Source organism: Harpia harpyja, chromosome 4 (genome assembly GCF_026419915.1).
Source record: "Harpia harpyja isolate bHarHar1 chromosome 4, bHarHar1 primary haplotype, whole genome shotgun sequence".
Classification (NCBI taxonomy): domain Eukaryota; kingdom Metazoa; phylum Chordata; class Aves; order Accipitriformes; family Accipitridae; genus Harpia; species Harpia harpyja.
This window is the reverse complement of record NC_068943.1, coordinates 68,294,667-68,319,158: the sequence shown is the minus strand read 5'-3', so window position 1 is coordinate 68,319,158 and position 24,492 is coordinate 68,294,667. Positions and strand designations below refer to the sequence as shown.

The 24,492-nt window shown below is 38.0% G+C and overlaps 1 protein-coding gene across 4 annotated transcripts in view; it reads left to right on the top strand.

Annotated features, from left to right (window-relative positions):
• TULP4 (TUB like protein 4) overlaps window positions 1–24,492 on the top strand; it is a 163,388-nt gene that overhangs the window by 7,742 nt on the left and 131,154 nt on the right. For all 4 annotated transcript variants that reach the window (XM_052784610.1, XM_052784608.1, XM_052784609.1 and 1 more), the window contains exon 2: window positions 21,887–24,183. In XM_052784610.1, the coding sequence (XP_052640570.1) occupies window positions 23,932–24,183 (252 nt within the window). In that variant the 5' untranslated portion in view covers window positions 21,887–23,931. The remainder of the gene's footprint in view (window positions 1–21,886; window positions 24,184–24,492) is intronic.

Sequence of the window (24,492 nt, the reverse complement as noted above, 5' to 3'; positions counted from 1 at the left end):
CTGGACCTGTAGTAAGATTGAGGAAAGTATACTGTATAAAAAAGTATAATTCGAGCTCAGTACGAGTGCTAGGAGTATGCCTGTACAGTATTAGTCCCTCCCTTGTATTTCCAGAAGGTTAAGTACTTTTTATCAATAAAGGAATTGGAAATTGCTCTTTCTTTCAAGCATTTAAATGAGAGACCACTGATTAGAGAATGATGTTGTAGCTTGGGAGATGAGTAGGAAGATTATATGGAAAATTCTTACAATACAGTTTCATTTTCAGTACTGTGTTGGTGGGTTTTGCAATCAATAATGCAGAGAGCAGATGACATCAGTAGTGGTTGTTCTGGGCTAAAAGTGACCAGTAATGCTGAAAGATTTCATAAAAGATAGTGTCCTGTTTTCACGAGATGCAACAGTAAAGTCTTTTGTCACTGTCATGGGGAGGTTATATTCCAAAGGTTGGATAGTTCCTTAATTCAGTCTTCCTGCTTTGGAGTTCGGTTTAAGTACTTCTGGTGTGAGAAAGCTTCTAGTTGGTTTGGAGAGAAAGTATTTGTGATTTAATTGTCTAGTGCTGTGGTGCCAGAATGAGCTCTTGCTGGTTTTAAAATAGCATTGCTCATTGAAACTCCAGAAATACTGGGAAAAGTTTGTTCCCTGGTTTGGATTTGAATTTGTGTCCTTCCTTGTTGTCCAAGGATGAGTGTGAAAACCAAGAAATGACCGGCATTAGCTTTATGTTGGGCAGAGAATGAAAACTCTCCTAAAACAATCAAATGACTTTTGCATGAGCAACAATAATATGATTTTTATAGTGTATCCAGGAGTAGATCTGCAACCAGTTGCCCATTTTTGGTTAAGGGAGATAAAATGGGATGGATGTGTCATGAGGATTTGGATCATATTGATTCGCCTCCAGCTGCATTGTCACAGTTTTGACAAATATCACGGCTGATGACTGAGTGTCCATACTGATGTGCAGCTGTCTATTTGTTTTCACTTATGTTTACTTCTGCTTTGTTTTGTTGGTGTGTAGACTAAGATCTCCTTGCTTTCTGAGCCTAACACTTGCTCAAGCTCTTGGAATAACTCTTCTCCCTTGGAGTATCTTAAGAGGTTTGGGTTGTTGCCGCCTTGACTGGTAGGACTAGTATGGAAGCATTAAACATAAGATTTTTAAATGCTGATGGTGCTCGGTTCTCCTCCTATTTTGATTGCCCCAACTGACATTTTTGAGTGCACATCTCCATGTCTGGGTTGATAACAACTATTGATAAGAATAGGCCTGAGGTGGTGTAGGTTGAATGGAAAAAGCACCGGAGAACGTACTAAAGAGTACATGACTTCTTTGAGCTTGTGTCCTTGATGATGCTTGGGGGTTTTGGGCGATGGTGGTAGTGTATTTTTTGTGGTTTTTTTTTTTTTTATTTGGGTTGGTTTGTTTTGGTTTTGTTTTGTTTTGTTTTGTTTTAACAATGATTAGGACAATTTCTTCCAGTCTTTCTGGTTAAGGGTTGTGACCCTATTTCCTGGATGCTGATATTGTTATTGTCTTCGCCTTCATTGAAATTTGCAATTTTGCAATTTTGTGGTATGCTAGGAGAGACTGTGTTTTGTTACTGCTTCCTTGTTTCCTCTACAACTTTATAGCAAATGTAGTCAGGAAAGAAATCTTTGGGTTTTTTGTTTGTTTTAAAGCACCTCATTGTGTTAGCTGATGTAAAAATCTATCTGGAAAATTGCCCCAACTTAAAAATAAATAACAATTGCACACAGACATACTTGGCTGCACAGCAAGATCTATTTTTAGAAAAGGGTTCTGTCCTGTTTTCACTTAATTTTAATGATCTGGAGTTTTACCTTCATTTGAGAAATCCTAATGAATTTTGGCATCTTTTCCAGTCCTTCCTAAGAGATAAATGCATGTGTCCTCTGGATCAGATTTCAGAATCATTTGTGTAAGGGAAGCCCTGCTTATCTGTCAGATAACCTCAGGTATTCCCGTAATTCCTAGTGTGTTGGAAGTTCTGCCTCTGCTTGTTTGGCATTTACCCTAAAAGGGTCATGTGGTTGGAAAGGTGAAGTAGTAGGTAGGCTGTAGGAGGTTGCTGCCATGTAAATATAAGATGATAAAAAGCAACTGTGATCCCATGGAGATGAGTGTTCTGATGAAATGTTGTTTTCATTTTTTAAATGAACCTATGTTAGACTAAGTTAACAGTTACATTTGGATTTTATTTTTGTTGTGCATTAGTTGATGATTACAGCAGCAGACTGGGCGTTGGAACTCCTGTACTTCTCTCTCAATTCTATCATGAGCTTCTGTATTGCCTTGAGATGCTTAATTGTCTTTTACTCAGCAGTATAATGGGAATAATGCTATTTTCCAACTTCTCCTAGTATCACTGAGGCTAGTAGAGTACTTCTAGGACACTGGATAGAAGGTTCGAAGTTCAGGGTCATGTTAAAAGAAATCATCGTGCAGTTGGAAATGAGTCAAGTGTTCACTCAACTGAAGATGATTAGGCTAGGTAAAGGTTAAACTAAAAAAGTTGCAGAAAGAGGGGACTGAAATAAGACAGGCTAAGCTATAAATACTGTTACATGACTCCTTGTTTCCTTGTTGATTCTTCAGTCTGTGAACTCGGCCTATCACTAAATGTCTGTGAACCTTCAGACACAGCAATGATGCTAAAGTAATGATACTTAAAAAAAATAAGATAGGCAAAAGTGCATGCCTGGATGAGATACCTGTGTAGGGCACATATTCGGACACATCCACTAAAGCACACTTGTAGTTGAAGATTCCTCCACCTGTTTGTAGCAGGTTGAATCACAGAAAGGGTCCCCAGTGTTGCTAAATTAGAATATGGTGTGTTGGGAGGTTGAGGAGTTAGCAATGGCAAGTCTGTATCACTCATTCATTGGTAAGGGTGCGTTTGTGATGGAAGGGTTGATTGAACAGCTTACTGCATTTCTTTCTCTCTTGTGTAATAGAAAATACATCTGTAGACTGTTCAGCTTTATCCATAGAAATGCTTTTTGGCCGCAGATTTTTGAGTGAGGTTGTGGGAGTTTTCATTTTCGCAGTCCTTTAGCAATGTCTGTGTTTACTGAAGCAGTACGAATAAAGCAGACATGCTCTTTTGTTGAAAAGTCTCATCCTACCTGTTTGGAATTATTTCTGGAGCCCAGACTGCTAATTCCTATAATGATTTTCTTTAATACTTAGCTGTTATGCCTCAGATTTATGTTTGAACAGTGTAGTATCCAATATGCAAAGTACAATTTATCCATGTCACGGATTTGTGAAGAATTAAGCATTAAGGTTGTGTAGCCTAAACTTCTGCACAGCACTGTCTTTGCGTTGTATGTGAAGTTGGGTGCTTAGGTTAAACTAAAGCAGTGTTCTTTTCAGAAAAAGTAAGACTTAAAATTCATGATAGAGGTATGAAGCTGGTTCTCTCATGTAGTCAACTGTTAATAGGCCTGTCTTTTCTTGCATCTAGGTATAGGTAGAGACCTTGTGAAGAGGAGAATTGTACTTCAAGGCAAAGAGGCAAATATAAAATTCCTTAGGTCACAGAGAGGGGTAAGAAAAGTCAGGAAGGTCCTTGCTTCTTGTTTTGAGGCTTATCAGTGTTCTGGTGCAGATGTTTATTTGGAAATTCAACTGAACAAACAAAACATGCCATGAAAAACGCAGTGAACAAAATTGCATTCTTTTGTGACAGTTTTCTTCACTAGGTTTCTCAAGTTGTGGTGTGAGGCTTTCTGAGTGTCTCACCTTGAGCTGCTTGCCACCTCTCTTGGTAACGTCTTGTTTACCTATCTTTTTCTTTTCTATTTTTGGAGACAATTATTCTATGCCTTCAGAGGTTTACTTGCCTTCTTTGAGTAGCTGAGTAAATTCAGGGATCCCTCAGGGATTTAAATTCGTCAAAAGATGATAATGCTGTCATGTTTCTTGCCTTATCCCTCTGCATTTTTGAGTTTTTCTTTCAGGACAAGCTCCTGTGGCTATGCAGTTGATACTATGCGTAGTTCCTCAAAGTGAGACTGTTAAGGTTTTTGCTCTCCAGCCTCTGATGTTTGTTAGGTGGCCTGTACCGTAGTACTCAAGCCTTTTCTTTCAACCTTTTCTTGCAGGATATTTCAAAGCCATCTGTTTTAAAGTATGAAGAAGTGATAATAGGGAGGGAAAAGTTGTGGGAGGTGCTCATTTCCATACCAAATAAAACTCACAGAAGTGCCCAGCTTGTTTGGCATCATTAAGATATCTAGTGCACTTTGCAGCCCACTTGCTGTGAACTGAGAGCCAAAGACCTTTTGTTCACTGTTTTGGAAAATTTCAGGCCCAGAACTGGTCAAAACACTATTCAGGCAAAAACCGGTGTATAGCCACTGCTCTGAAAGCCATAATCTCTCTTCTTATATTAAGGTTTTCAGACTTAATATAGAAATGTCCCATACTCTCCACTGTTTGAAGGATCAAAGGCTTAAGAAACATGATACTTCAAATTGTGAGTTATTTGCCCTAGCACCCATTCACATTGAGTATCTTCTGCAGAATTTTTCTCGTATTTATGAACAAATTAGACAAAAGCTTAGTTTTTCCTCGACTATGCTTGTTTAGTCTGTGTTTGATCCCCCCCCCCCCCAAATTCTGAAATCCTCACTGATGAGTCTAATTATAAACAAGACATTCCCTCACAGTGGTGATAAGTCTAAATTTGCCTTGGGACAATTACCTCTTTCTTAGCATGATGTCAGTGGAAAGCCTGAAAATGCTGCCACTTTTCTAGCTTGCTTTCTCAGCTAAAAAAGAAATGTTTATTGTCAGTGGCTTGTTAGTTCCTTAGTATCATAGAAGTTGATTTTGTGTAGCACAGTCATAACATCTTTCAGTCAAATGCCCTGACTCTTTGTGGTTATACCCACAATCAGCAGGGTATCATAGCGTGTTCATAGCTTGAGCATACAAAGACATATTTTGCTGAACCTAGGCCTTGATCAGCTGGAAAGGTTGCTTCCTGCTTTCCACTGCTGGTTTTTAGTGCATGTTTGTGTTGTACAGAAACAAAAATGAAGCAAAGGTATTGGTATTATACACAGGTTTGGGGTGGAGACAAGCATACTGGTTGTCAAAGAGGTATTTTGGTGTGTCCTGTCCTGTTCCCCCAGCCCTAGTCATGGTATATGATTACAGTAATAGCGAAAAATGTGTCTGGAAGGAATCTAGCATGAGGATAACACTCTCTCTCAGGAGTTTGCAATCTGTATTCATTTTTTAAGGCAAACACCTATTGTATACTTCTGTCAGTCGGGTCTTTATGGGAATAATATGAAAGGAATCACTGCCATCTAATTTTTTCATCAGCATTTTATCTCTGTTTTGCTTAATTGCTGATTGTACATTGTTTTTCTAGTAACACACTTCTTTCTCCCTACATGAACTTAGTGTCTAATTTATTGAGACAGGATTGTCTTGCGTAGTGGATTTTATGAACATGTCATTTCTCACGTCAAATAATTTAGCATTTCATTGGCATGCTAATAAAAAAAATGCTTCAATAACTTTGGTTTTGTTTTCAATTTTTTTTTTTTTTTTTTTTTAATGTAGAAGTGTCTTACAAATGCTGTTGCTAGACTGAAGGACACATGTTGTCCCCCGTCATCCGCCCTCCGCAATCCGGTATCCCTACTGAGCTAATTAAACATCCCTTGTACTAGATGGGAAATGATGCTCTATAGTATGTATGTACAGGCTGTTGGCCTGGTTACTCAGTCCAGGAAATTGATACCATGCCTGAAGTCTGCACAAACTCCACATGTTAATCTAGTGCTCTTTTTACCCTGTGAACCACCTGCCTGTTCTCAATATGACCTTAATTCACCCCATTTTCCCAGAAGGAGACTTGCTCCTTGTGTCTCTGCTTTCCTCTTGGAGGGATTCTCTCCAGCTCTGTCATTAGCCGCATGACCAGGATAATGTTTGTCGTGACCTGATGTCTCAGCTGGAAGGGAGCAGATCAGTCAGTGGTCAGCTTGGAGCCAGCTTCTAAAGATTGACCTACTGCTGCCATATGACACTGCAGGGTTTGGCAAATAGCCATTACAATTTTTCTTCTCGTGTGCATATGTAGATGGCTTTGAATGGGGGGGAAGTAGAAATGTTAATTTCTGCATAGCTTCTCTATTATGAACCTGACATACGCATTGTTCATGCCACATTCATCCATCTGAAATCTTGTGTATGTTGAGATTCGAAGTGTGAAGACTCTATCTTTTCCTGAAGTTTAAAAGAAATAAAACTAGTATGTCTAAATGGCTTTAGCAGACAAAATGTGTTGAAGTCTGGCTGTGACAGTTTGATATGTCTTCTCCTGCCGTACCTGGTAGAGACTATCACCAGTCTGCTGCTGAATGATTAGAAGAGAATGTGTGCCTGTACCGCATGCAATTTACTTTAGAATTTGGCTTTTTACCCTCATCTTATCTTCATCGTCAGCTTTTAAACTGAGAATTCGGGACCTTTTTGTGTTGTGATGGAAGTGCAGACATGGGTCTGTAATGGAGGAGGAGCCTTTCTGACAATACCATAGCTAAAAGTCTTGTTACTATGCTATGTTAGAGAGCATTTACAGAGTAGCTAAAAATACCTATAAAAAGATACTGCTTTTAAGTGGAACTCTTTGTTTAAGTCTATTGTAGTAAATTTAGCCTTTAGCATAATTTGTCAAATTTAAATAAAATAGCTTTGCTAATAAATAATATGAGTATGTATCGCTTAAATATTTTGCGAAATTGCTGGGTAAATAATTGGATTTAGTTTGCTGAAGGGGCAGATCAGCTTGCAACAGATTTTCTTCAGTAGGCATAGATGGAAAATTGTGTGTTTATTTCAGTATAGTTTATGTCAGTTCTTTTTTTTTCCTAAAGGAGAAACTGAAAAGCATTGTTTTCTTCTTATAAAATGTAATAAAAATGAGATGTGATGTTGAGATCAGCTATTTCTACTTTTGTAGTGATGTAGTATCCAGAAAGTCACCTCAGTTCACTAGCTAAAGATAATGCTTCCTTTTATTTAAAAAAAAAAATTCAATTAAAACCATGATTAATAGAGGCATATGAATCCAAAATGTCTAGTGTAGTTTTATTTTATTAGTAATAGTCTCTAAATCTTGTAAAACTTGGATTTGTGTAAAAGGCATTCTAGCTTCCTTTGAAACTAACTTGATACAGTTGTGAGTTTAGAAGATAATCCTGAAATGTAAACCTTTAAAATATTGCAACTTTTTCTTGCTAACCCCAGCAACATTGGTGACGTTGGATTTGACTGTTGGCAGGGGTAACTTCTTGTTGTAGGCTGGGTCTCCTAACGCTTCAGAGTACCTTGTGTACTTGCAGTGTTACGTATGCATATACTCTGTGTCAGTGGTGCATATATGGCTGTTTGGAGAACATCTGGTCCAGAAAATGAGGACCATTTACCATTCTTTAACATCAAATGTGAAAATCATCAATCTGAATAAATGTGTGTTTAAATTATGCAATTACTTAAATGTGAATGTATTATAGCATTAGTTAGCAAATCAAAATATCAAATACAAGGTATAAGCTATGTTTACTTGCAAATCAAAATCAGTTTAAGGTTATTAGATAGTAACAGGATTTCTTTCAGAAAAGGAGTAGAAATGCAAAATTAAAATTGTATATTTAAATCAAGTTTCCTTGCTTGATGATTGAAGTAGTAACTATTCTTGGTTACTGTAAATCATTTTGAATTAACCTGGCCTGAGTATCTATCCGTCTACAGTGAATGGCAGAAGTGTTTTGACACATGGTGCGTTTCACCAAATGTTGATGGATATTTTTGAATATGAGAACAAAAAGCAGAATGTTGGTTATGGCTTTTCCTGTGGATCTAAAACAGATACATTTTGAAGCAAGATGGAAATGGACAGGAAAACATCAGAGGAGCCACACTTAGTGCTGATAGGATCGTAGCACAGACTGGAAGCCAGTAATGGTAAATTCTTCCTTCTTATTTTGGTGCTATCTTTCCCTTCAATATTAAGGAGGATGCTCCAGCTCTGTCCTATGGGGAAATTCCATGGTGCAGCTGAGCTGATCTAACATCTTTCTGTTTCTGAAAGATCTCCCCGCATCTAAGTCTTGTGGGTCCTGCATGCTCCTTTGCTTCACCTAAGGCCACAGAATACTCCTCACTTTCTTCATATTTATTTTCTGATGTTTTAAGAAACTGAGTCTGACCAAGGAGATGTCAGACAGGCACCTGGCAGTGAACAGAGGGACAAGGGCCAACCAGATCTAGGAAGGCAAATCGGAGTGGGTCATAGGGGTGGTGGAGATTGAGAAGTCTTTCTGTGGCATAGGTTGCTTTGAACAGTTTGCTTGTCTTGCAGGCCTGTACCTTTCGTTTCCTCATCTGTTACAACAGGAATCATACTTACCTATCTTACAGGGTTGCTAAAAAGACTTTGTAGTATGTGCATTCAAGGTATCGTAAATGGTGAGAAAGATCTTATAGAAACAATTCTGCCTTACTGTATACTGAATGTACTACTACTTTTGCCATAAAACTTGATTTCTCAAGAGGTAAGATGTCATAAAGCTGTTGTATTACCATTGATAATGGTAATTCTGCCAGTCAGCTCTTCTGTTGAAGGATGATGAAGCTTTCTTAGTATTAATAATTTTACGGGAAGAGCAGGGCTAGCTGTTTGAATCATTGAATGTTGCTATGAGAAACCCAGTAGTGTTTCCATAGGGCATACCAATGTAATTATAGAAGCTTCTTTTGAAAATTGGTGTCAGTTATTTGTAGCTCTGCTTCAGAGCAAATAAAACAATAACAAGTGTTGAACAGAGCGGATGACTTGTGTGTGTCCTGATTTTCTTTGCAACTGTATGTGGCCTTCCAGAAGACAGACTTGGGTTTGCTTTTAGTCTGTTAGAGCTCTGGCTGATTTGGGTACAGTTCTGAAAAGCAGCAATAAAGGGCATTCGCTGTCGACCCGTAGCAGTTGCTTTGTACTTTGGCTTTTGGCTCTTATGAAGAGAGCAACAGATCCAGGAATCACAGAACACATTGCATGGGGGAATGTTATGAAACTGTAAGTGCCTTGCTATGCTCTGCTTAAAAATTTTGATAAATTAAAATGTTGAAGCATTAAGGGGGAATAATCCTGTGACATCTGTAAGGCTCTATATAAGAAACAAACACTGTTTTACTGTAGAACATCCCAGTGTACATGCTCGCCATCCCAGTGGGAGACTGACTGCCCAGCAGAAGATACTGTCTGTAATCAGATCCCTGCAGCTCTGCATTGCTCTAGTATGTCTGTCTAGAATCTAGCAGTGTCTTGCTTTATTTTACTGTTCATATTGCTCTCTGTGAAATGGATTTCTTCATCTGAAATGAAAATTTGTAAACATACAAGTGCAAACTAAAGCTTGTGAGTTACATTTATAAAAAGCCACGTTATTGGTTTCAGTCAACTGAAATATCAATTTAACATTTTTTTGGACGTGAGCTTTAGCTTCTCAAGCTTTAATCAACGTAAGGCATGAGGTAATAGTATTAGCTCTCAAACAAAAAAGGCTGACATCGGTTACAAGACTTCAGAAAGTACTTTGCTTCAGATGCTAAGCAGCGAAAAAGAAATCTGATGGATTGGATATGGTATTATTTTATTGATATTTTGCCCTTAAAGGGGGGTGTGTCCATGAATGTTGTTAATACTGTCTCCTACCTACTTGATATCCAGTAGAAATAACAAAAAAATGTAATATATGCAAGATAATTAAATGGACTAGATAGGCATTGCAGACAATTCGCAGCTGTCTTGGAATACCAAGGGTAGAATATCTCTCTCTACATCTTAAGGATGTACAAGCATCTTACTTGCTTAAGGAGTTTGTGTCCAGTGGGGAGGGACAGGAAAGAATGGAATATTTGTTTTATGGTTTTTGTGGTTATCCATCAGTAAAATGTTGTTTACTCCCATTGTTAGTGATAGATTTTGGATGGACTACTGTAGGAGTACACAGTGGGGAATATTTGGAAGATATAACTGACACTGACTGACACTACAAATCTCTCGGGTGCATTAATTCGTAAAATTATTTGTTCCTATATGATAATTGTCTTTGGGGGTTTGCTTTTTTCAGGATTATTGTGGAACATTTATCCATTCACTGTCCATGTTACAGTTATTTAAAGGTATATTTAACATGTTTGGAACAGTGTATGCCATTTCCTTAGGCTCTCTTCTGGCTTTGCAGTTTTATTGATGCACTGAAATGCTCATCCTGGGAACATTATGAGTTGGTTACTCATCCCTCTTCTGCCAGATAATCCTAGCAGCCTTGCCATATTCTACTTTGACCAGTGGCACAAGCATTACAGAGCCCCTTGTAAGAGAGAAATACATTAGAAATGGGCACAAGGAGAAAGCAGTGGCAGTAATACTACTGTTGCTGTGATGGTCTACGGTTATAAGCAAGACAGGATATTTACGTGTAATGTCTTGGTTTATATCTTTTTAGAAAGAAATAGGCTGACTTCAGGCAAACATATACTCTTTGGATTATATGCGAAGTCTAACAGATTTTTCTTTTTTTATTTTTTCATATCTTACATCATTTTAATCAACCAGCCCAATACAGAGTTGGTAGGTTGATGATCAAGTGAAATCAGCATCTGTAGCAGGTATTATTTGAGGTTTTAGTGTCACTGAGTAACTAGATTTTCCCATATTTAATTTAGGTTTTTCATTCTTTTAATAGTTAGAAATAGAATTTTTGTATTCTGATGTAATTTCTGATTGTTCATCAGCTGTCTTTGTTTCATGCTGTGATTTAGTAGACCAGTAAGTGAAAAGTAATATATAATTTTAGTTATTGGGGTAGAATTTTCTTAAAATGTCATTCTTCAGTGACTTAATTTCAGAAGCTTTGTATCAGCTTTACGAAATTCTGTATGTTTTTCTCTAAATAGTGTTTGTTTTGTGCATCCTAGCTACTACAGATCAAACATAATGGCTGTTTCAAGCAGATGCTGAAGTGTTGATTTCATTGCAGTCTAGCTAGTATACATAACAAGAAAGCATACAGTTTTCTCCTAGTAACCTGTTATTCTGTGGTCTGTGCATAATACACAATTAATGGAGAAAGTATTGAGGTGTCATGACAGCATTAGATACTGTAGTAGTATACTGTCTTATGTTCCTTGAATCTAAAAAGAAACTGGAATATACTGATCCTCTTAAACTATGGAATTGAAATCCTGAAAAAGATGTTTTCAAGTAATTTGTTTTAATAGACTTTGTAAGCTCAAGGGGACCACTGACACTACAAGATTATGATGTTACCTTGCCAAGCTGCTTACCAGGAAAAGCAGCAGAATTTTCCTTGAGCAGTTTGCAAGCAGACTTTTTCAATACAGAAGAGCAACCTTAGGTACAGCTCTTGAGTTCTATAGAGGGAACGATCAGGGTGGATTATATGTTACCAATTTGGGTTTTTTTCCTCTGATTGTTCTGCTTTTTCACCCCTTCACATAGACATACAGAAATAGCACTTAATACAGTAAATATTATGCTTTTATACAGCTCTGGAGGTACTTTGTGAAGTACTTATTAAATAAAAAAAGATTGTACTAAACCAAGTTTGTCTACATATATAGTAATTCTAGGCATAGAAGGAAAAAAGCGACTGTATGTAAGATAGCTTTAAAATTTTAGGTCAAAATTATATTATTTATGAAATGACCTCAGATTGCTTTTATCTTCTTATTGTTATTTTTGGCTAGAATCTGCAAACATGATGGTATCCTAAGGAATTTACAATGATGTTGGAAAAAAAAAAAAAAAAAAAAAAAAGGCAACCTTTGCACGACCAAAGCATGAGTGCAGGAGTATGACCTACATTTGTGAGATTTAGCAGAAGCAGCCTAAGTAGCACATCATCTACTAAATGCAATCATATTACTTTCCTAAATCCAAGTTTTGAAAATGAAGTAGGAATTGTATGAAGCTGACATTCTTCAGTTGAGTCAGTCTTTTCTCTGGCTGTTTTGAAAAGTTCACCATCTTAATCTGAAGATCCTTATGCTCCTTGGGAAAGGCAGTAAGGTGAAACTTGGCAATAGGAAAGAAGAAAATCCAAACAAAGAATGCCAGTGGTTTTTTTTTCCTCTTGTTTAGTCATGGATAGCTTTACTTTGTGTGTATGTGAATGCATTAGCTCTGTGTGAATATATATCTAAAAGGTATAGATTTAACTGCGATGATGAATTTTCGCTTTTGATTTTCATGCTTTGTAGATTCTGAATTGGAGCTTTACCAAAAAAAAAAAATGTCGTAAGTGTAGGTTAGGTAAAGATGCCAAAAGGCATTGAGAGTTTTGTGTTGAGGAAGAGAAATAATGGGGTCCAAGAAGTTTGACGGTTACTGCATTTATATAACTTCTTGGGGAAAAAAATAAAATAAATTTAATTACAGGACTAGCTAGGAAGTAGTGAGAATATTACTATAACTTAAAAAAAACCCTCAAATTTAGAACATTTGTTTAATTTCTTGGTGCAACCTGAATGTTTGTTCAATGGAAGAGCATTTTCATAACTTCATAGAGATTATAGTTAGAAGCAAGCACTATCTGGTAGTTGTACAGAGTTAAATGAATTACACAAAGTCTGGCTATCTTGCGATGTTTCCATGTTAAGAAATAGATATATCAATACAATATAAAATGAATAAATTTTATATTAAAAATTACACCTTTCAAAGGCTTGCTCTTTGCAGACTGACAAAACTGAATGAGAGGAATTGGCATCTCAACTAAAAATTTAGTTAATTATAGAAATGAATTTTAGAAGCAAAATTTGAGTAGTCTCTTTTTTACATTGACAGCATTAAAGTGAAATCTTCAGAATTCCTACTTAAAATAACTCATGTTGCTCCTTGAATATACTTTTCCAGAGTTTCTGAAAATCTTTTTCTGTTCACTCATTTTCATCCGTGATCATTTTAACACATATTTTTGTATCATATTTAAGAAAATAGAAGAGACAGTCCTTGATAGCTTTCCTTCCACTGAATAACCCTGTAATCAGCAATTTTTACCTATTATGGACTTCTTACTAGAAAGGTTGTAGTGTCACAGTCGTGCAAGAAGAATGAGAGCTGTTTGCGACTACAGCATACTGCTGTTTCTTATCCCCACTTCAAAATTTTACAGTTTATCTACCTAAATCTTTCATATATCTAGCAGGAGCATCTGGCCAGGATGAGGAAAGAATCATAATTGTGAAGACCTCTACAAAGTAAAACTACTTGGACACAAGACTGCTGTGCTAATTTACCTAGGTGCAGGTCTGCCTTCAGCTTACCCACCACAACCTGACTGTGCATAGAGGACGCCTGCTTCTTCCTGGCCTCCTTGCTTCTGTCAGTACAGGTGACCAGTCAACACTTGGCATATTAATGCAGACAGAACAGTTCAAAACCGTCATTCACCTAACTGGGCACATATGTTTGCAGCTAATCTCATGCCCTCTGAGTCTTGCTAGTGAAACAACTCACTTCTGTACAGAAGTGTTTGCTTTGCTGCAAGCATGCATTTAAAGCTCCTGGCTTTTAAAAAGGTCTCTTCAGTGACTCTCACTTGTCAAGGCTGCCTCTAAAGCAACCACTCTTAGAGTCTGTCTGCCTTGATATTATATGCCTCTTTTAACCCAGAGACCTTGGCACAACCTTCCAGAACCTTGAGGAAAAAACAGGAAACTTGAAGCAAAAGGGGACAGGTATGGGGAGGAGATGAAGCTGTTCCTTAGCTTTGCATCTCTTCATTGTGAGGGTAGAAGTATCCCTCCTCTGCATCTAGACCTCTAAGCAGTGGTTGTGAGGTGGGTGCAAGTCCTCCAACACAGACTGAAACCTTCAGTGACAGCATATTTGAGTGACGTTAGTGACAGTCAGGACTAGAGTCAAGTTCTTGATCCGAAAGCCAAAGACTGAGAAACCTGAGTTCTTTGAAAACTGCAACTCTTGTCTTTTTGTACTTTAAAAAAAAAAAAATCCAACCCATTGAAGGTCTCCTGTGTGAGAAGTGCCTTGCTTCACAGCTCTAGCCGAGCAGCCTGTGGTGAGCAAATCCACTTCACACCTGTGATGCAGCTTGCAGGCATCACCAGCAGCTCTGTCCCTGCAGGTTGATGCAGCATCCTTCCCTGCTGCAACACGCCACACTCAAACTGCTCCACAGAGATTATCAGATTTCTCACTGAAATATGTCTTGCTGTCCAACAGAAATAATTCTTGTTTATGAGGCTCTTCTGAATTTAAAAAACTGGTGGCTTCTATTATTTTCTCCTTTCATCTCCCCCTCCTTTTTTTATTTTATTTTTTGTTTCCAGTGTTGCAGTGCATATGTCACATACAAAGGTGTATTGGGATTTTGGGGGAGGATATCAAAACTTCAATGTGTGTTCATAAGAAAGTATTCAAAGAGCCTGTGGGCAGATATTGGAGATAATTAGGAACTAGCTGGAACTGCTGCAGGCTCCAGGGATGATTGCAGGCTGCAGAACGTTCCTACGGGAAAGAAATTGCTCTGTAATTACAGGCAAGGTCAGTGCAGTCAGTTCAATGGGAAAGAGATGGTAAGAACTGGGGCTCCCTCCCTTGAAGATCTTTGAATGTCATTAAGGAGACACAGTTGTTACCACTTTTTAAGTAAATGTCCCTTGTAGTATACATTCTATAAGTGTTCTCTCTGCTGTGAGGATTGCAGCCCTTTCTTGAGAGGGAAGATTCACACTTGTAAGTGAAGGGAATTTCTTGGTTGCACTTCACATTTCTTTTAATCTCTAAAGATTCTGAATGCATGTTTCAGCAGTGTAAATCTCCAGTTTGTTTAAAAGGCTAATACATGTTATTTGTACATTTTTCTTTTCTGAAACAGGTCTTTCAACATCTGTCTGAAGTATTTCGGCCCGCTTCAATTTATTTGAAAATGAGGCATCTTTTCACGGCTGATGGGTAGCCTTGGCTCCAAGATATTGTGGTAGCCATCTTAAATTCATCCTCAAAAGACAAACTTTGCTTTCCTCCCTTCTGAGGGCAAACCCTTGAGTTCAGAAATACTCTGTGCCCAAAATTTGTCATCAAAAGCGTTCAAGTGACAATACTAGTTGCAAGTACTCCTCCTTTCTGTTTCTCGCTTGTGCTGCACAGCTCCATCTTCTCCATTTTGCCAGTGCAGCTGAACGTGTGACCACGCTGGGACTGTGTCAGGGATCAATTCAACTTAAAAAAGATAAAGCTTTTGAGCACAGTTCAAACTGGTTGAAATCTAGGCTGCTGTGGTGCCATACCTCCCACCCCCTTTCTAACATTGGCAGTAGTGCTGCTGCTGCACGTGCATCGTGAGTTCGCTAAGGGGAGCTCCCTTAAAATTGATTGCTGTTTTTGGAGGGTATGTTTTTGGCAAGATCAGCTTCCTGAACTGCATGATTGGAAGAGTGCTGGCGCTTGTGTTAGGACATGCTGGAGGGGTATGGTTTGCCACAAGGGAAACTGAGAGTGTGGCTGAATCTAGCAAACCAGATTTATATTGGTTAAGCTGTTGCGAATCTTCATTTCTCAAATTTTTAATTGGATCATTTCTCTGATGTAGTTCAGAGTGTAGCACCTTGAATGATCATCCTGGCTTAAGTGAGAGTCATGGTGTGCTGTGCTAGGGGTTGAGAAAGAAATGATCAGAGCTGCAGGAGCAGAAACATTTTCTGTTCGTCTTGCAGCTGAATGCTTTGTATTGTGAAGTCTAGCCTTCAGTTATTTTTCTGGTTTGCTTCCCTGCCATATAAGCTTAACAGATCTAGCATTATTTGACTCAGAAGTCTCCCATGAGCGTGTTTGACCGGTAACTGATTAAAGGGATTTGCAGCAGTTCTTTCACAAGTGGATATAGTATTTATTCATCTAAAGTATGTAGTTGCTAAAGAAAGTGTTTAAAAAAAAAAACCAAAACCAAACAAAAAAACACACCAAGTTAGGTATTCTCTTTCTTGCATGTTTTGGTAGGTTCTGTTTAGCTCAAATATCCTTAGTTTTGGGGCCGAGTCTGTTCTACAGTGCTTTTATCTTTTCTAACTTCTTTTCCCTGTGAACAGCATAACTGTTTACCTCAGTTCCACCATAGGCAGAGTTTTTAACAATTTACTGTATTTCATGTCTTCAGGCCTCCACCTTTTGGAGAATGTGTATCAATTTGGCAATTCACAATTAATAGCTTCTAACAGTTTGCTTAAGGACCCTTAATGTTTTTCTTGAAAATATTTTTCCTGAAGGCATTTTAAAATTTGTTTCTTGCTTGTTCTTCCTAATTGTATTTTTAAATTTAACTCCAGTTTAATCTGATGGTATAGCATCAAGCATTGAAAGTGGAATATATATAATAGTTCTAGAAATAACACATATAAGACAGCTATACACGAGAAAAGATCTTGCACTTTAAAAAATGTATACAACATACATATATTGCCTTCTCCCCTATTACAAGAACCCAGGAGGGTCATTCAGCACATCAGAGATGCCGATCAGCTAGTACTATTTTTTTTATTTTTCCTTCTCTGAGAGTGTAATTTGTTGGAGGAGATGGTTTTAAGTTTGTAGGAGTATTGCATTGAAGTAAATTTTGGCTATATTCACAATGAATGTCGCTGAACAGCCACTAATACAAGCTTCACTTCTCTCAATATGCCAACAAATACATTTTCTGTCAGTTTTATTTGCTTAACGATATACAGGTGCATATAACTAACACTACAGTGTCTGTATTACTTGGCTGGCAGTTATTATCACAGTTCCTGGTGTTACACCTTTGCTACATATCTGCTTCTGTGCAGCTATGCTGTGGTTACAAATCTCTTTACATCTCTGATTAGCATGACTGACTGTCTTGCCCAGGCCATGCAGCTGTCCCCGAGTAAGGGAAGAGCTTCTAGAATTACCCAAGGACAAACATTGTGGACAAACATTTAAGAACAAACAGAACAAAAATCAAGCATCCTCTAACTTCTTTTTCCTCTCTGCTCTTCCTTAATTTTTTAGGGGTGAAGAACATTTTTACAGCCACTAGTTAGCTTATTGGTATTTGTTTAGAATTTGTTTTGTTTGTCCTCCAAATTAGTTTTGTGTTGTTGTGTAATATGAAAGAAAGGTGTTAACCTCAATGACTTATAACACAATAGAAGGTGAATAAAGCAAAGATAATTAGAAGAGATGAGTGAAAGAGGAGGAAAACCAGTACTTATTCAGGTCAAAATTGCATTTTCTCCCTGTGGAATTGGCCCTTTTTTAATGGAAAAAAAAATCCTTTTACCTACAAACCAGTTATCTTTTCTTTTACATACTTTAGCCTTTTAGGAATTGAGTAGTTAATTTTGTTATATCATTTTCTTTCCTTTTGGATAGGATTATTTAATAATTTATGTTACCTTATAAGTTGGACTAAATAAACAACAAAATGTATCATCTTGCCAGCTTCTGGCTCTGTAGTATTTAGCCTGTAATACAGTGACTGTATTACAGAATGTGCCAATTTTGTAGTATAGTGTTCAGCAGTAACCTTGAAGGTTACTCCCACAGTCACCATTTGATAGCTGGTGGGATCACCTGCCATGAGCTTGTGCAGAACCATTTGTGGTTTGATCCTTCTGAACAAAATGCAAGTTCGTGGTCTCACTTTTTTTTTAAAGTATCTTGCTATCTTCATGGATACTGGTGTGTATTTTTTCCTCCTTAGACTGTGAAGGGAGGGAAAACTGCAGTTTCCTTTGATGTCATGCAAGTTTGACAGGAAGGAAATCTGGTTAGGCTGAAAAATCCTAAAATCTGTTAGCCTGACTTTTCAAAGACTGTGTAGCTTACGTTTCTTTCCATAAGGTGTTTGGGCAGTCAGAATCTTCAAAGTGCAGCCTGTGAGTCCTTTTTTGTTTTGGTTTGGTTTTTTGAATGTAATAATTTAGAAATGGTGTGTATTCATATGAATTTTCCTTCTCTGCTTTCCTTCCCCTCTCAGTCTCCTTTTATCCTCACCTTCAGATACTCCACTCTGGAGCCTCGAAGACTGGGGTTTTGAATAAACATAAAATGCTGAAGAGTTTGCTGCAGTATTGGTACACTTGGCTGTGCATGACTTCTTTCTGTCAACAGAAGAGAGACACCTCGATGAAAGATGCATGAGAACAAACAGATGTTTTTCCGGTTGTCCAACTGTGGCTTTATACTTACTTTATACTGTGGCTTTATGTTATATAACACACTTTATATAAGTTAATGGAAACAGTTAGGAGATAAAAACGATGAGTTAAATATTGACACTAAAATATGAGAGCCACTGTTAATAAGTTCATTTTTAAAAGTTAATACCTAAATTTATTTCTGTAATGTGGAAACATAACTTGTTGCTGGTTTTGCATTTGAGAAGAGCTATGCTTTCAAAGCAAAATCAAATTAAATACTTGTGGATCCTTTGCTGGGTCACAGGTCTAATACATTTTTGTCTCATTAGGTGTCTGTACTTAAGAAACATTACATCACTGGGCTTAGACTCAAAACAGTATTAGAGGATGATTTCAAGTAGCAGCTCCCTTTGTTAAAGGGAAAATCCAGAGCAGAGATATTTTCAGCTACCCTTTAAGTGAGAGTAAAAGTAGGTAACTGCAATTTGTTGATATTTAGTGTCCTAGTAGTGCTAGAAATAATTTGCCAGCAAAAATAAGTATTTTCTCAGAATCCAGTGTACTTCTATGATTAGCCCTTGTCCTGCTCTGAAAGAAAAGATACATAAAGTTTGATTATAAATCTGCAGTCAAAAATTTAGTTTGGATGAATTTCATCTGGAAGGCCAAGTTCTCTTTATATGGGGAGCTCAAACTGAATTCAGACTAGTGGTAACATCGTGCAAGTAACACGTAGCTCTTCTATAATGCTTTTTATCCTCGGCTCTTACACATGCTTTAGAATAGACGTAGCCATTACCCTAGTGTTTCATGGTGGGGAAGAAGGCGGCAAAAAGCTTGCTTTAAACATGTGAAAAGGAGCAGAACTGTGGGACTGCTGTAATGGCAGAAGAAAGGGGGGAGTGTCTAAATTAGTTACAGATTTTCCTGAGGGAACACTGGCATCTGAATCTTTTAATTAGGTTATTTCTTAGGAAATACTGAGTGGGTGGAAATGAAGGAGAGGGGAATGGAAAGAATTAAATCTTAATATATAATATATGTAATCTTAATTCAGCCTATCTTTTGAGTGTTTGACACTACAGTCTTAAAAGTACTTTTTATCTTGTCTACTGAATGTAAGTACAACATAAAGGAAGTGTTGACCCTCAGTGATTTAAAGGTAAAATAGTCTCGTGGGGTGTATTGTACTGAGAGGGTTGTATTTGAATAATGATTGACTTTATTCCTTTTGTAGTTATTTTAGATTTTCAACTCTACCTGTCCAGCATTCCTAATGCAGTTAGGATATTTTTAAGAGGAGAAGCCTTTAGTTTGTCTAATCTTGAAAGTGATGGTAAATGGGACTCAGGTGAGAGAAGGTTATTGGCCAAGACACAAAAGAGTTCTTTTCTCAAACTTGTTAATTTTATATGCAGTGAATAAGGACAGAAATTGCATACAGATTTTGTGCAAAGCCACAGCCTCTGTAGTTGTCTGTATTTTAAAATCCACTTGTAAAGTCATGGTACTTGCACAGTTCAAACAATTCTGTTTAATGCTTACCTCATGCTGCTCTGATTGATGTTTCAGAGACTTCCTGTTTTCTCAGTAAACCATTTTTGTTTCTCTGTGGGGTTAGTAAAGGCTTGCATCATAATACACAAGTCGCTAATATAAAATGTCAACTCTTGAATGCAGGTATTTGTTAGGAAGACCCTGGTGGGTATGGAAGTAACAGCACTGATTCTTGACAGGATTATTTGCTTATGGGATGAGCACAGAAATTCTTTAGACCATCATTGTGTTCTGAAAGTTTTTCTGAATTTTGCTTTATATGAACTTTCTTTGGACTGTAATTGAGAAGCACCATAAATCTGGAAAGACTAGGTGACATTTCTCATATCCTCATCATGCTATGATGAAAAAAATTGGTAGCAGCCATTATTTTTAAATCTTTGGTTAGTTGTAATGCTGAAAAGTTCTGGTAGTGACTCACCAAACCTCATGGATGGTGTTCCTGATAAGTGTGCTAGCTGAACAGTGTTGTAAACCACTTTATGGCCTTGCCTTTATAGCTATAATTTTTTTTTCTTATCTTTTTCTTTTTTAAAAAAATTTTTATTGGTACATCTATGCTAGACTGAAAAAAGTGGTTAATTACTCGAAATGTGAGGTTAGTACAGTGCTGTATGTAATGTAGACAAGACCATTTTTACAGCCCTGTTGAATGTCATAAATGCAATTCTCAATTTAAATGAGCTCTGTTTAGCAGTAAATGTATAGATGCATAACTATGCCTATGTGTGCACTTCAGATACAACTTCTGGAATATCCTGGACAGTCTTTTCCTTGGTCTCTTCTACTCCACACTCTTCTGTATATAACTGACTTTGGGGAATTTTTTCCCCCTTTTTCAAATGGAGACTTATGCAGAATTTGAGTAGTCAGTTCATCTGTATTGATTCAAACTTCTAAGTTTTAATTTTGGAGTACCTTAGATCTCTTTAAAGCAGTAATTTAAGCCCTGGAGGAATCTTCTCAGTCTCCTTTGATAAGTTTAGCACTGTACTTTCATGGTTTGGAGCATCTTTCATATGAGGAAAGTCTGAAAGAGCTGGGACTGTTCGGTCTGGAGAAGAAAAGGCTCAGGGAAATCTTTTTAATGTGTATAAAAGATCATCTTCACTGTGAGGGTGGTGAGACTGGAACAGGTTGCCCAGAGAAGTTGTGGATGCCCCAGAGCTGGAAATGTTCAAGGCCAGGTTGGATGGGGCTTTGAGCAACCTGGTCTAGTGGAAGGTGTCCCTGCCCATGGCAGGGGGCTTCGAACTAGATGATCTTTAAAGGTCCCTTACAACCCAAACCATTTTATGATTCTATGATAAACACTTGATGGGAGGGAATGAAGATGACAGAGCCAGGCTCTTGTCAGTGGTGCCCAGTGACAGGACCAGTGGCAGTGGGCACAAACTGAAACACAGGAGGTTCCCTCTGAACATCAGGAAACACTTCTTTACTGTGACGATGACTGAGTACTGGCACGGGTTGCACAGAGAGGTTGTGGAGTCTCCATCCTTGGAGATACTCAAAAGCTGCCTGGGTGCAGTCTTGGGCAGCTGGCTCTAGGTGTCCCTGCTTGAGCAGAGGGGTTGGACCAGATAATGTCCAGAGGTGCCTTCCAACCTCAGCCACTCTGTGATTCTGTTTGTGTGCCTTGGGGTCTAACTTTGTGCCCGCTCCACCACTTCCCTACTCTCACTCCAAAGTTGTGGAATCTTTGTCTAAGAGTTTGCCCCAGTGACTATGGCCAAAAGAAAGTTCCTTTTTTCCCCCCTAATGTATCCTTCTGGGATACATTTCATTAGTTATATGTGTCAACTGTGAAAAGTTTTAGAAACTTTGGAAGTGAAAAAGAAAATTTTGTAGTTTGTATTTGTGTATCAAATACATATGTGTGTGTGTCTGAATATTCCATGTATCTATATATAATATAGATATTTTATAGGAGTCCAGTATAAAATCCTTAATCATAATGCTTTGATTACTGTAACAATAGTCCTTGTATCTTTAAGTTGTTTTGTGGCTTATTTTATTCACTTTTTTTTTTCCTTTTTTTGTATGTGTGTGTGCTTTGTCTTGCAGGGTTGGAAGAATCCAGGGATTTCAAGCTTTGAATGACGGGGGTCTTACAAGGTTACCACAGCTAAACCGAAAAGGCAGATGCAGCTCTGAGTACCAGATTGAGTGAGCTGGTGTGTGCGCTGCATGTACATGAAAATGCACATGTTTTTGTCATCACATAGACTTACTCTTGCATATTCCTGAGAGTTTTGCAATTGATGAAAATTAATCTGAGAACCAGATGGAGCACCCTTACATCACAGGAATCAGTAACCCATGGAAAGACACGTGCCAGTAATGTTCAACTTTCCACATGGTCTTCACAGGTGAAAAAAGTTTGCAAGAAGAGGAAGAAAAAACACCCTCTGCACAGAAAAAGCCTAATAAATACCTCCACAATCTCAATCAATAGCTGCGAGGGAAACAGAAGAATACAGAGGGTAGAGGAAACTGATTTTGTTATTGCAGAGGGATAATGTATGGTCTTTGGCACGTTTTGCTTTGGGCTCAGTAGATTGTGAATGGACTAATAAATCGTGACCATATGTTGAGTAATGATGACTGGAAGTAAATAAGTTGAGGAACTATGGGACAAGTCTGGGCATTGAACTGAGCAAACCTCGTCATCCTTCTTGAGTTAACCAGGTCATCAAACTTGCGTATTCTTTCTCCCTCTCCTTTTTCCTCTTTTCACTTAGTGTGGTATAAATACTAATTAATTGAGCTCATAAATGTTATTCAAATAAAACAATTGGAATACTTCATATGTTTCCTTCTTGTACAGCTGCAAATGTTGTGTCTGGAACTATGAATCTATGCTGTAGACAAGCATCAAGAAGGAAAGATCCGATCAAACAAGCAAGGAAAATACCTAGAGAAATAGCGAACCCAGGAAGTCAGATTTTTAATGCTGCTTCTCTTTCTTTTTTAGATGATTATATTTCTTCCTTCCTTGAATTTTAGAAGATTTTGAAAGAGTGCTTACTTGATGTGCTTTAATTCTGGCATTTGTTTTTTACGGTAGGATGAAAAGTCTGTGATTCCTTGTAGCAGAAAAAAGGGAAAAGTAAAGGAAAAACAGCTTGACATTTTAGCCTGTTTCAGAGGAGAGAGAACTTCATGGTTCACCTGAGGCAAAATTATCTGCTTTGAAAGCTAAAAGCTTTAGAGCATTTTTGATTCTGCTATAAATGAAGAGGGGGTTTCTTTTTCATTCGTGTGTGGCAGCAAAAAGTGGGAAAGCAGGCAAGATAGTGTGATAAACAGTTCAGGCTGTGTTGGGTCTCTGGTGGAAAAAAAGTGCTGCAATGAAAATTGGATTGGCTTTGGATTGCAAAAACTTTTGAGTCCAACGAGCGGTTCAGTACCAAGAGGGATTTTCCAACTGGCCTGGCACACCAGTGCCTGCACAAGTTCGGGTCTGTTGTTTCGCACGGTTTGTGTGCCTTTTTTTCCCTTTATGCAATCTCTTTCAGCTTTAGCAGCAGAAATACATCAGATGGAAAAGATATGCCAGAGGGCAGCTTGGAAAAGATGAATGTCATATATATACATATATATGTATGTGCGTGTGTTTAAATTTCTGCAACTGAACTTTTGAAGAAAATCTGACTGGAGGAAATCTTAAAAGCCTTAAGTTACTTGAAACCTACACATTTGCAACTCTTTGTCTCTGGAATTGCATTACGCTAAACTGGAATCTCAGGCTGTATAAAGATTATATCAAGTTGAGCAAAAAGATGACTTAACCATTTCTTGAGCGCCTCTTATGAAGTAGCTGTTTCTCCAAAGGATAAGTGCACCCTCACTCTACAGACTCAAAAACAAAAATGAACCTGAATTTTTTTTTAAGTGTTACTTTTTCTTAGCCAACTGCCATCATCTTTTATAGAGGAATTTTTCACTATGCATTTGGTGGATATTTATAAACACTGACCCCATCCTCCTCCCTTTCAATGATCTATCCCAGGTCAGTCTTATCAATAAAAAAAAAAAAAAAATTGATTTAAATTTTGTGCACTAGACATATTGCTTTCTTATGTCAAAAAATAAAATATTTAAAAAGCATGTATGCAGCAGTGGAACATGGGCCTGTTCTTTGCAGCGATTCCAACATCCTCTGCCTCTCCTGGAAAGGCAGAGTCCCCAAAAGTGAGAAGGAGAAACCGGTGTGCAGGAGGCGGTACTATGAGGAAGGCTGGTTGGCAACAGGCAATGGCAGAGGAGTTGTAGGCGTCACTTTTACTTCCAGCCATTGCAGGAGGGACCGGAACACCCCTCAGAGAATCAACTTCAATTTGAGGGGCCACAACAGTGAGGTAAGCAAATGTGTGTTACACTTTAAAGGAAACAATAGCAACCTTTTGGGGGGGGGGGGGGGTTGGTAGTATTTCTGCTTGAAATTTGACAGGGCGGTGTGAAGGAGGCTCAAGACTAATCCAAATGTGGTTGGGATCTATTGGAGTTCTTTCTAGTAAATTCAAGCGCATGAAGCTGATGGGGGGGAGGTTCTCTGGAAAGGTCTGGTTTTGTTTGGCCTATTTTCTCCCTCATTCCCCAGTGCCTCCCAGTTTACAGGCAAATTCAATAAGTGCATGTTAAGGGAGTTAAAAGTTGTGATAGTTGAC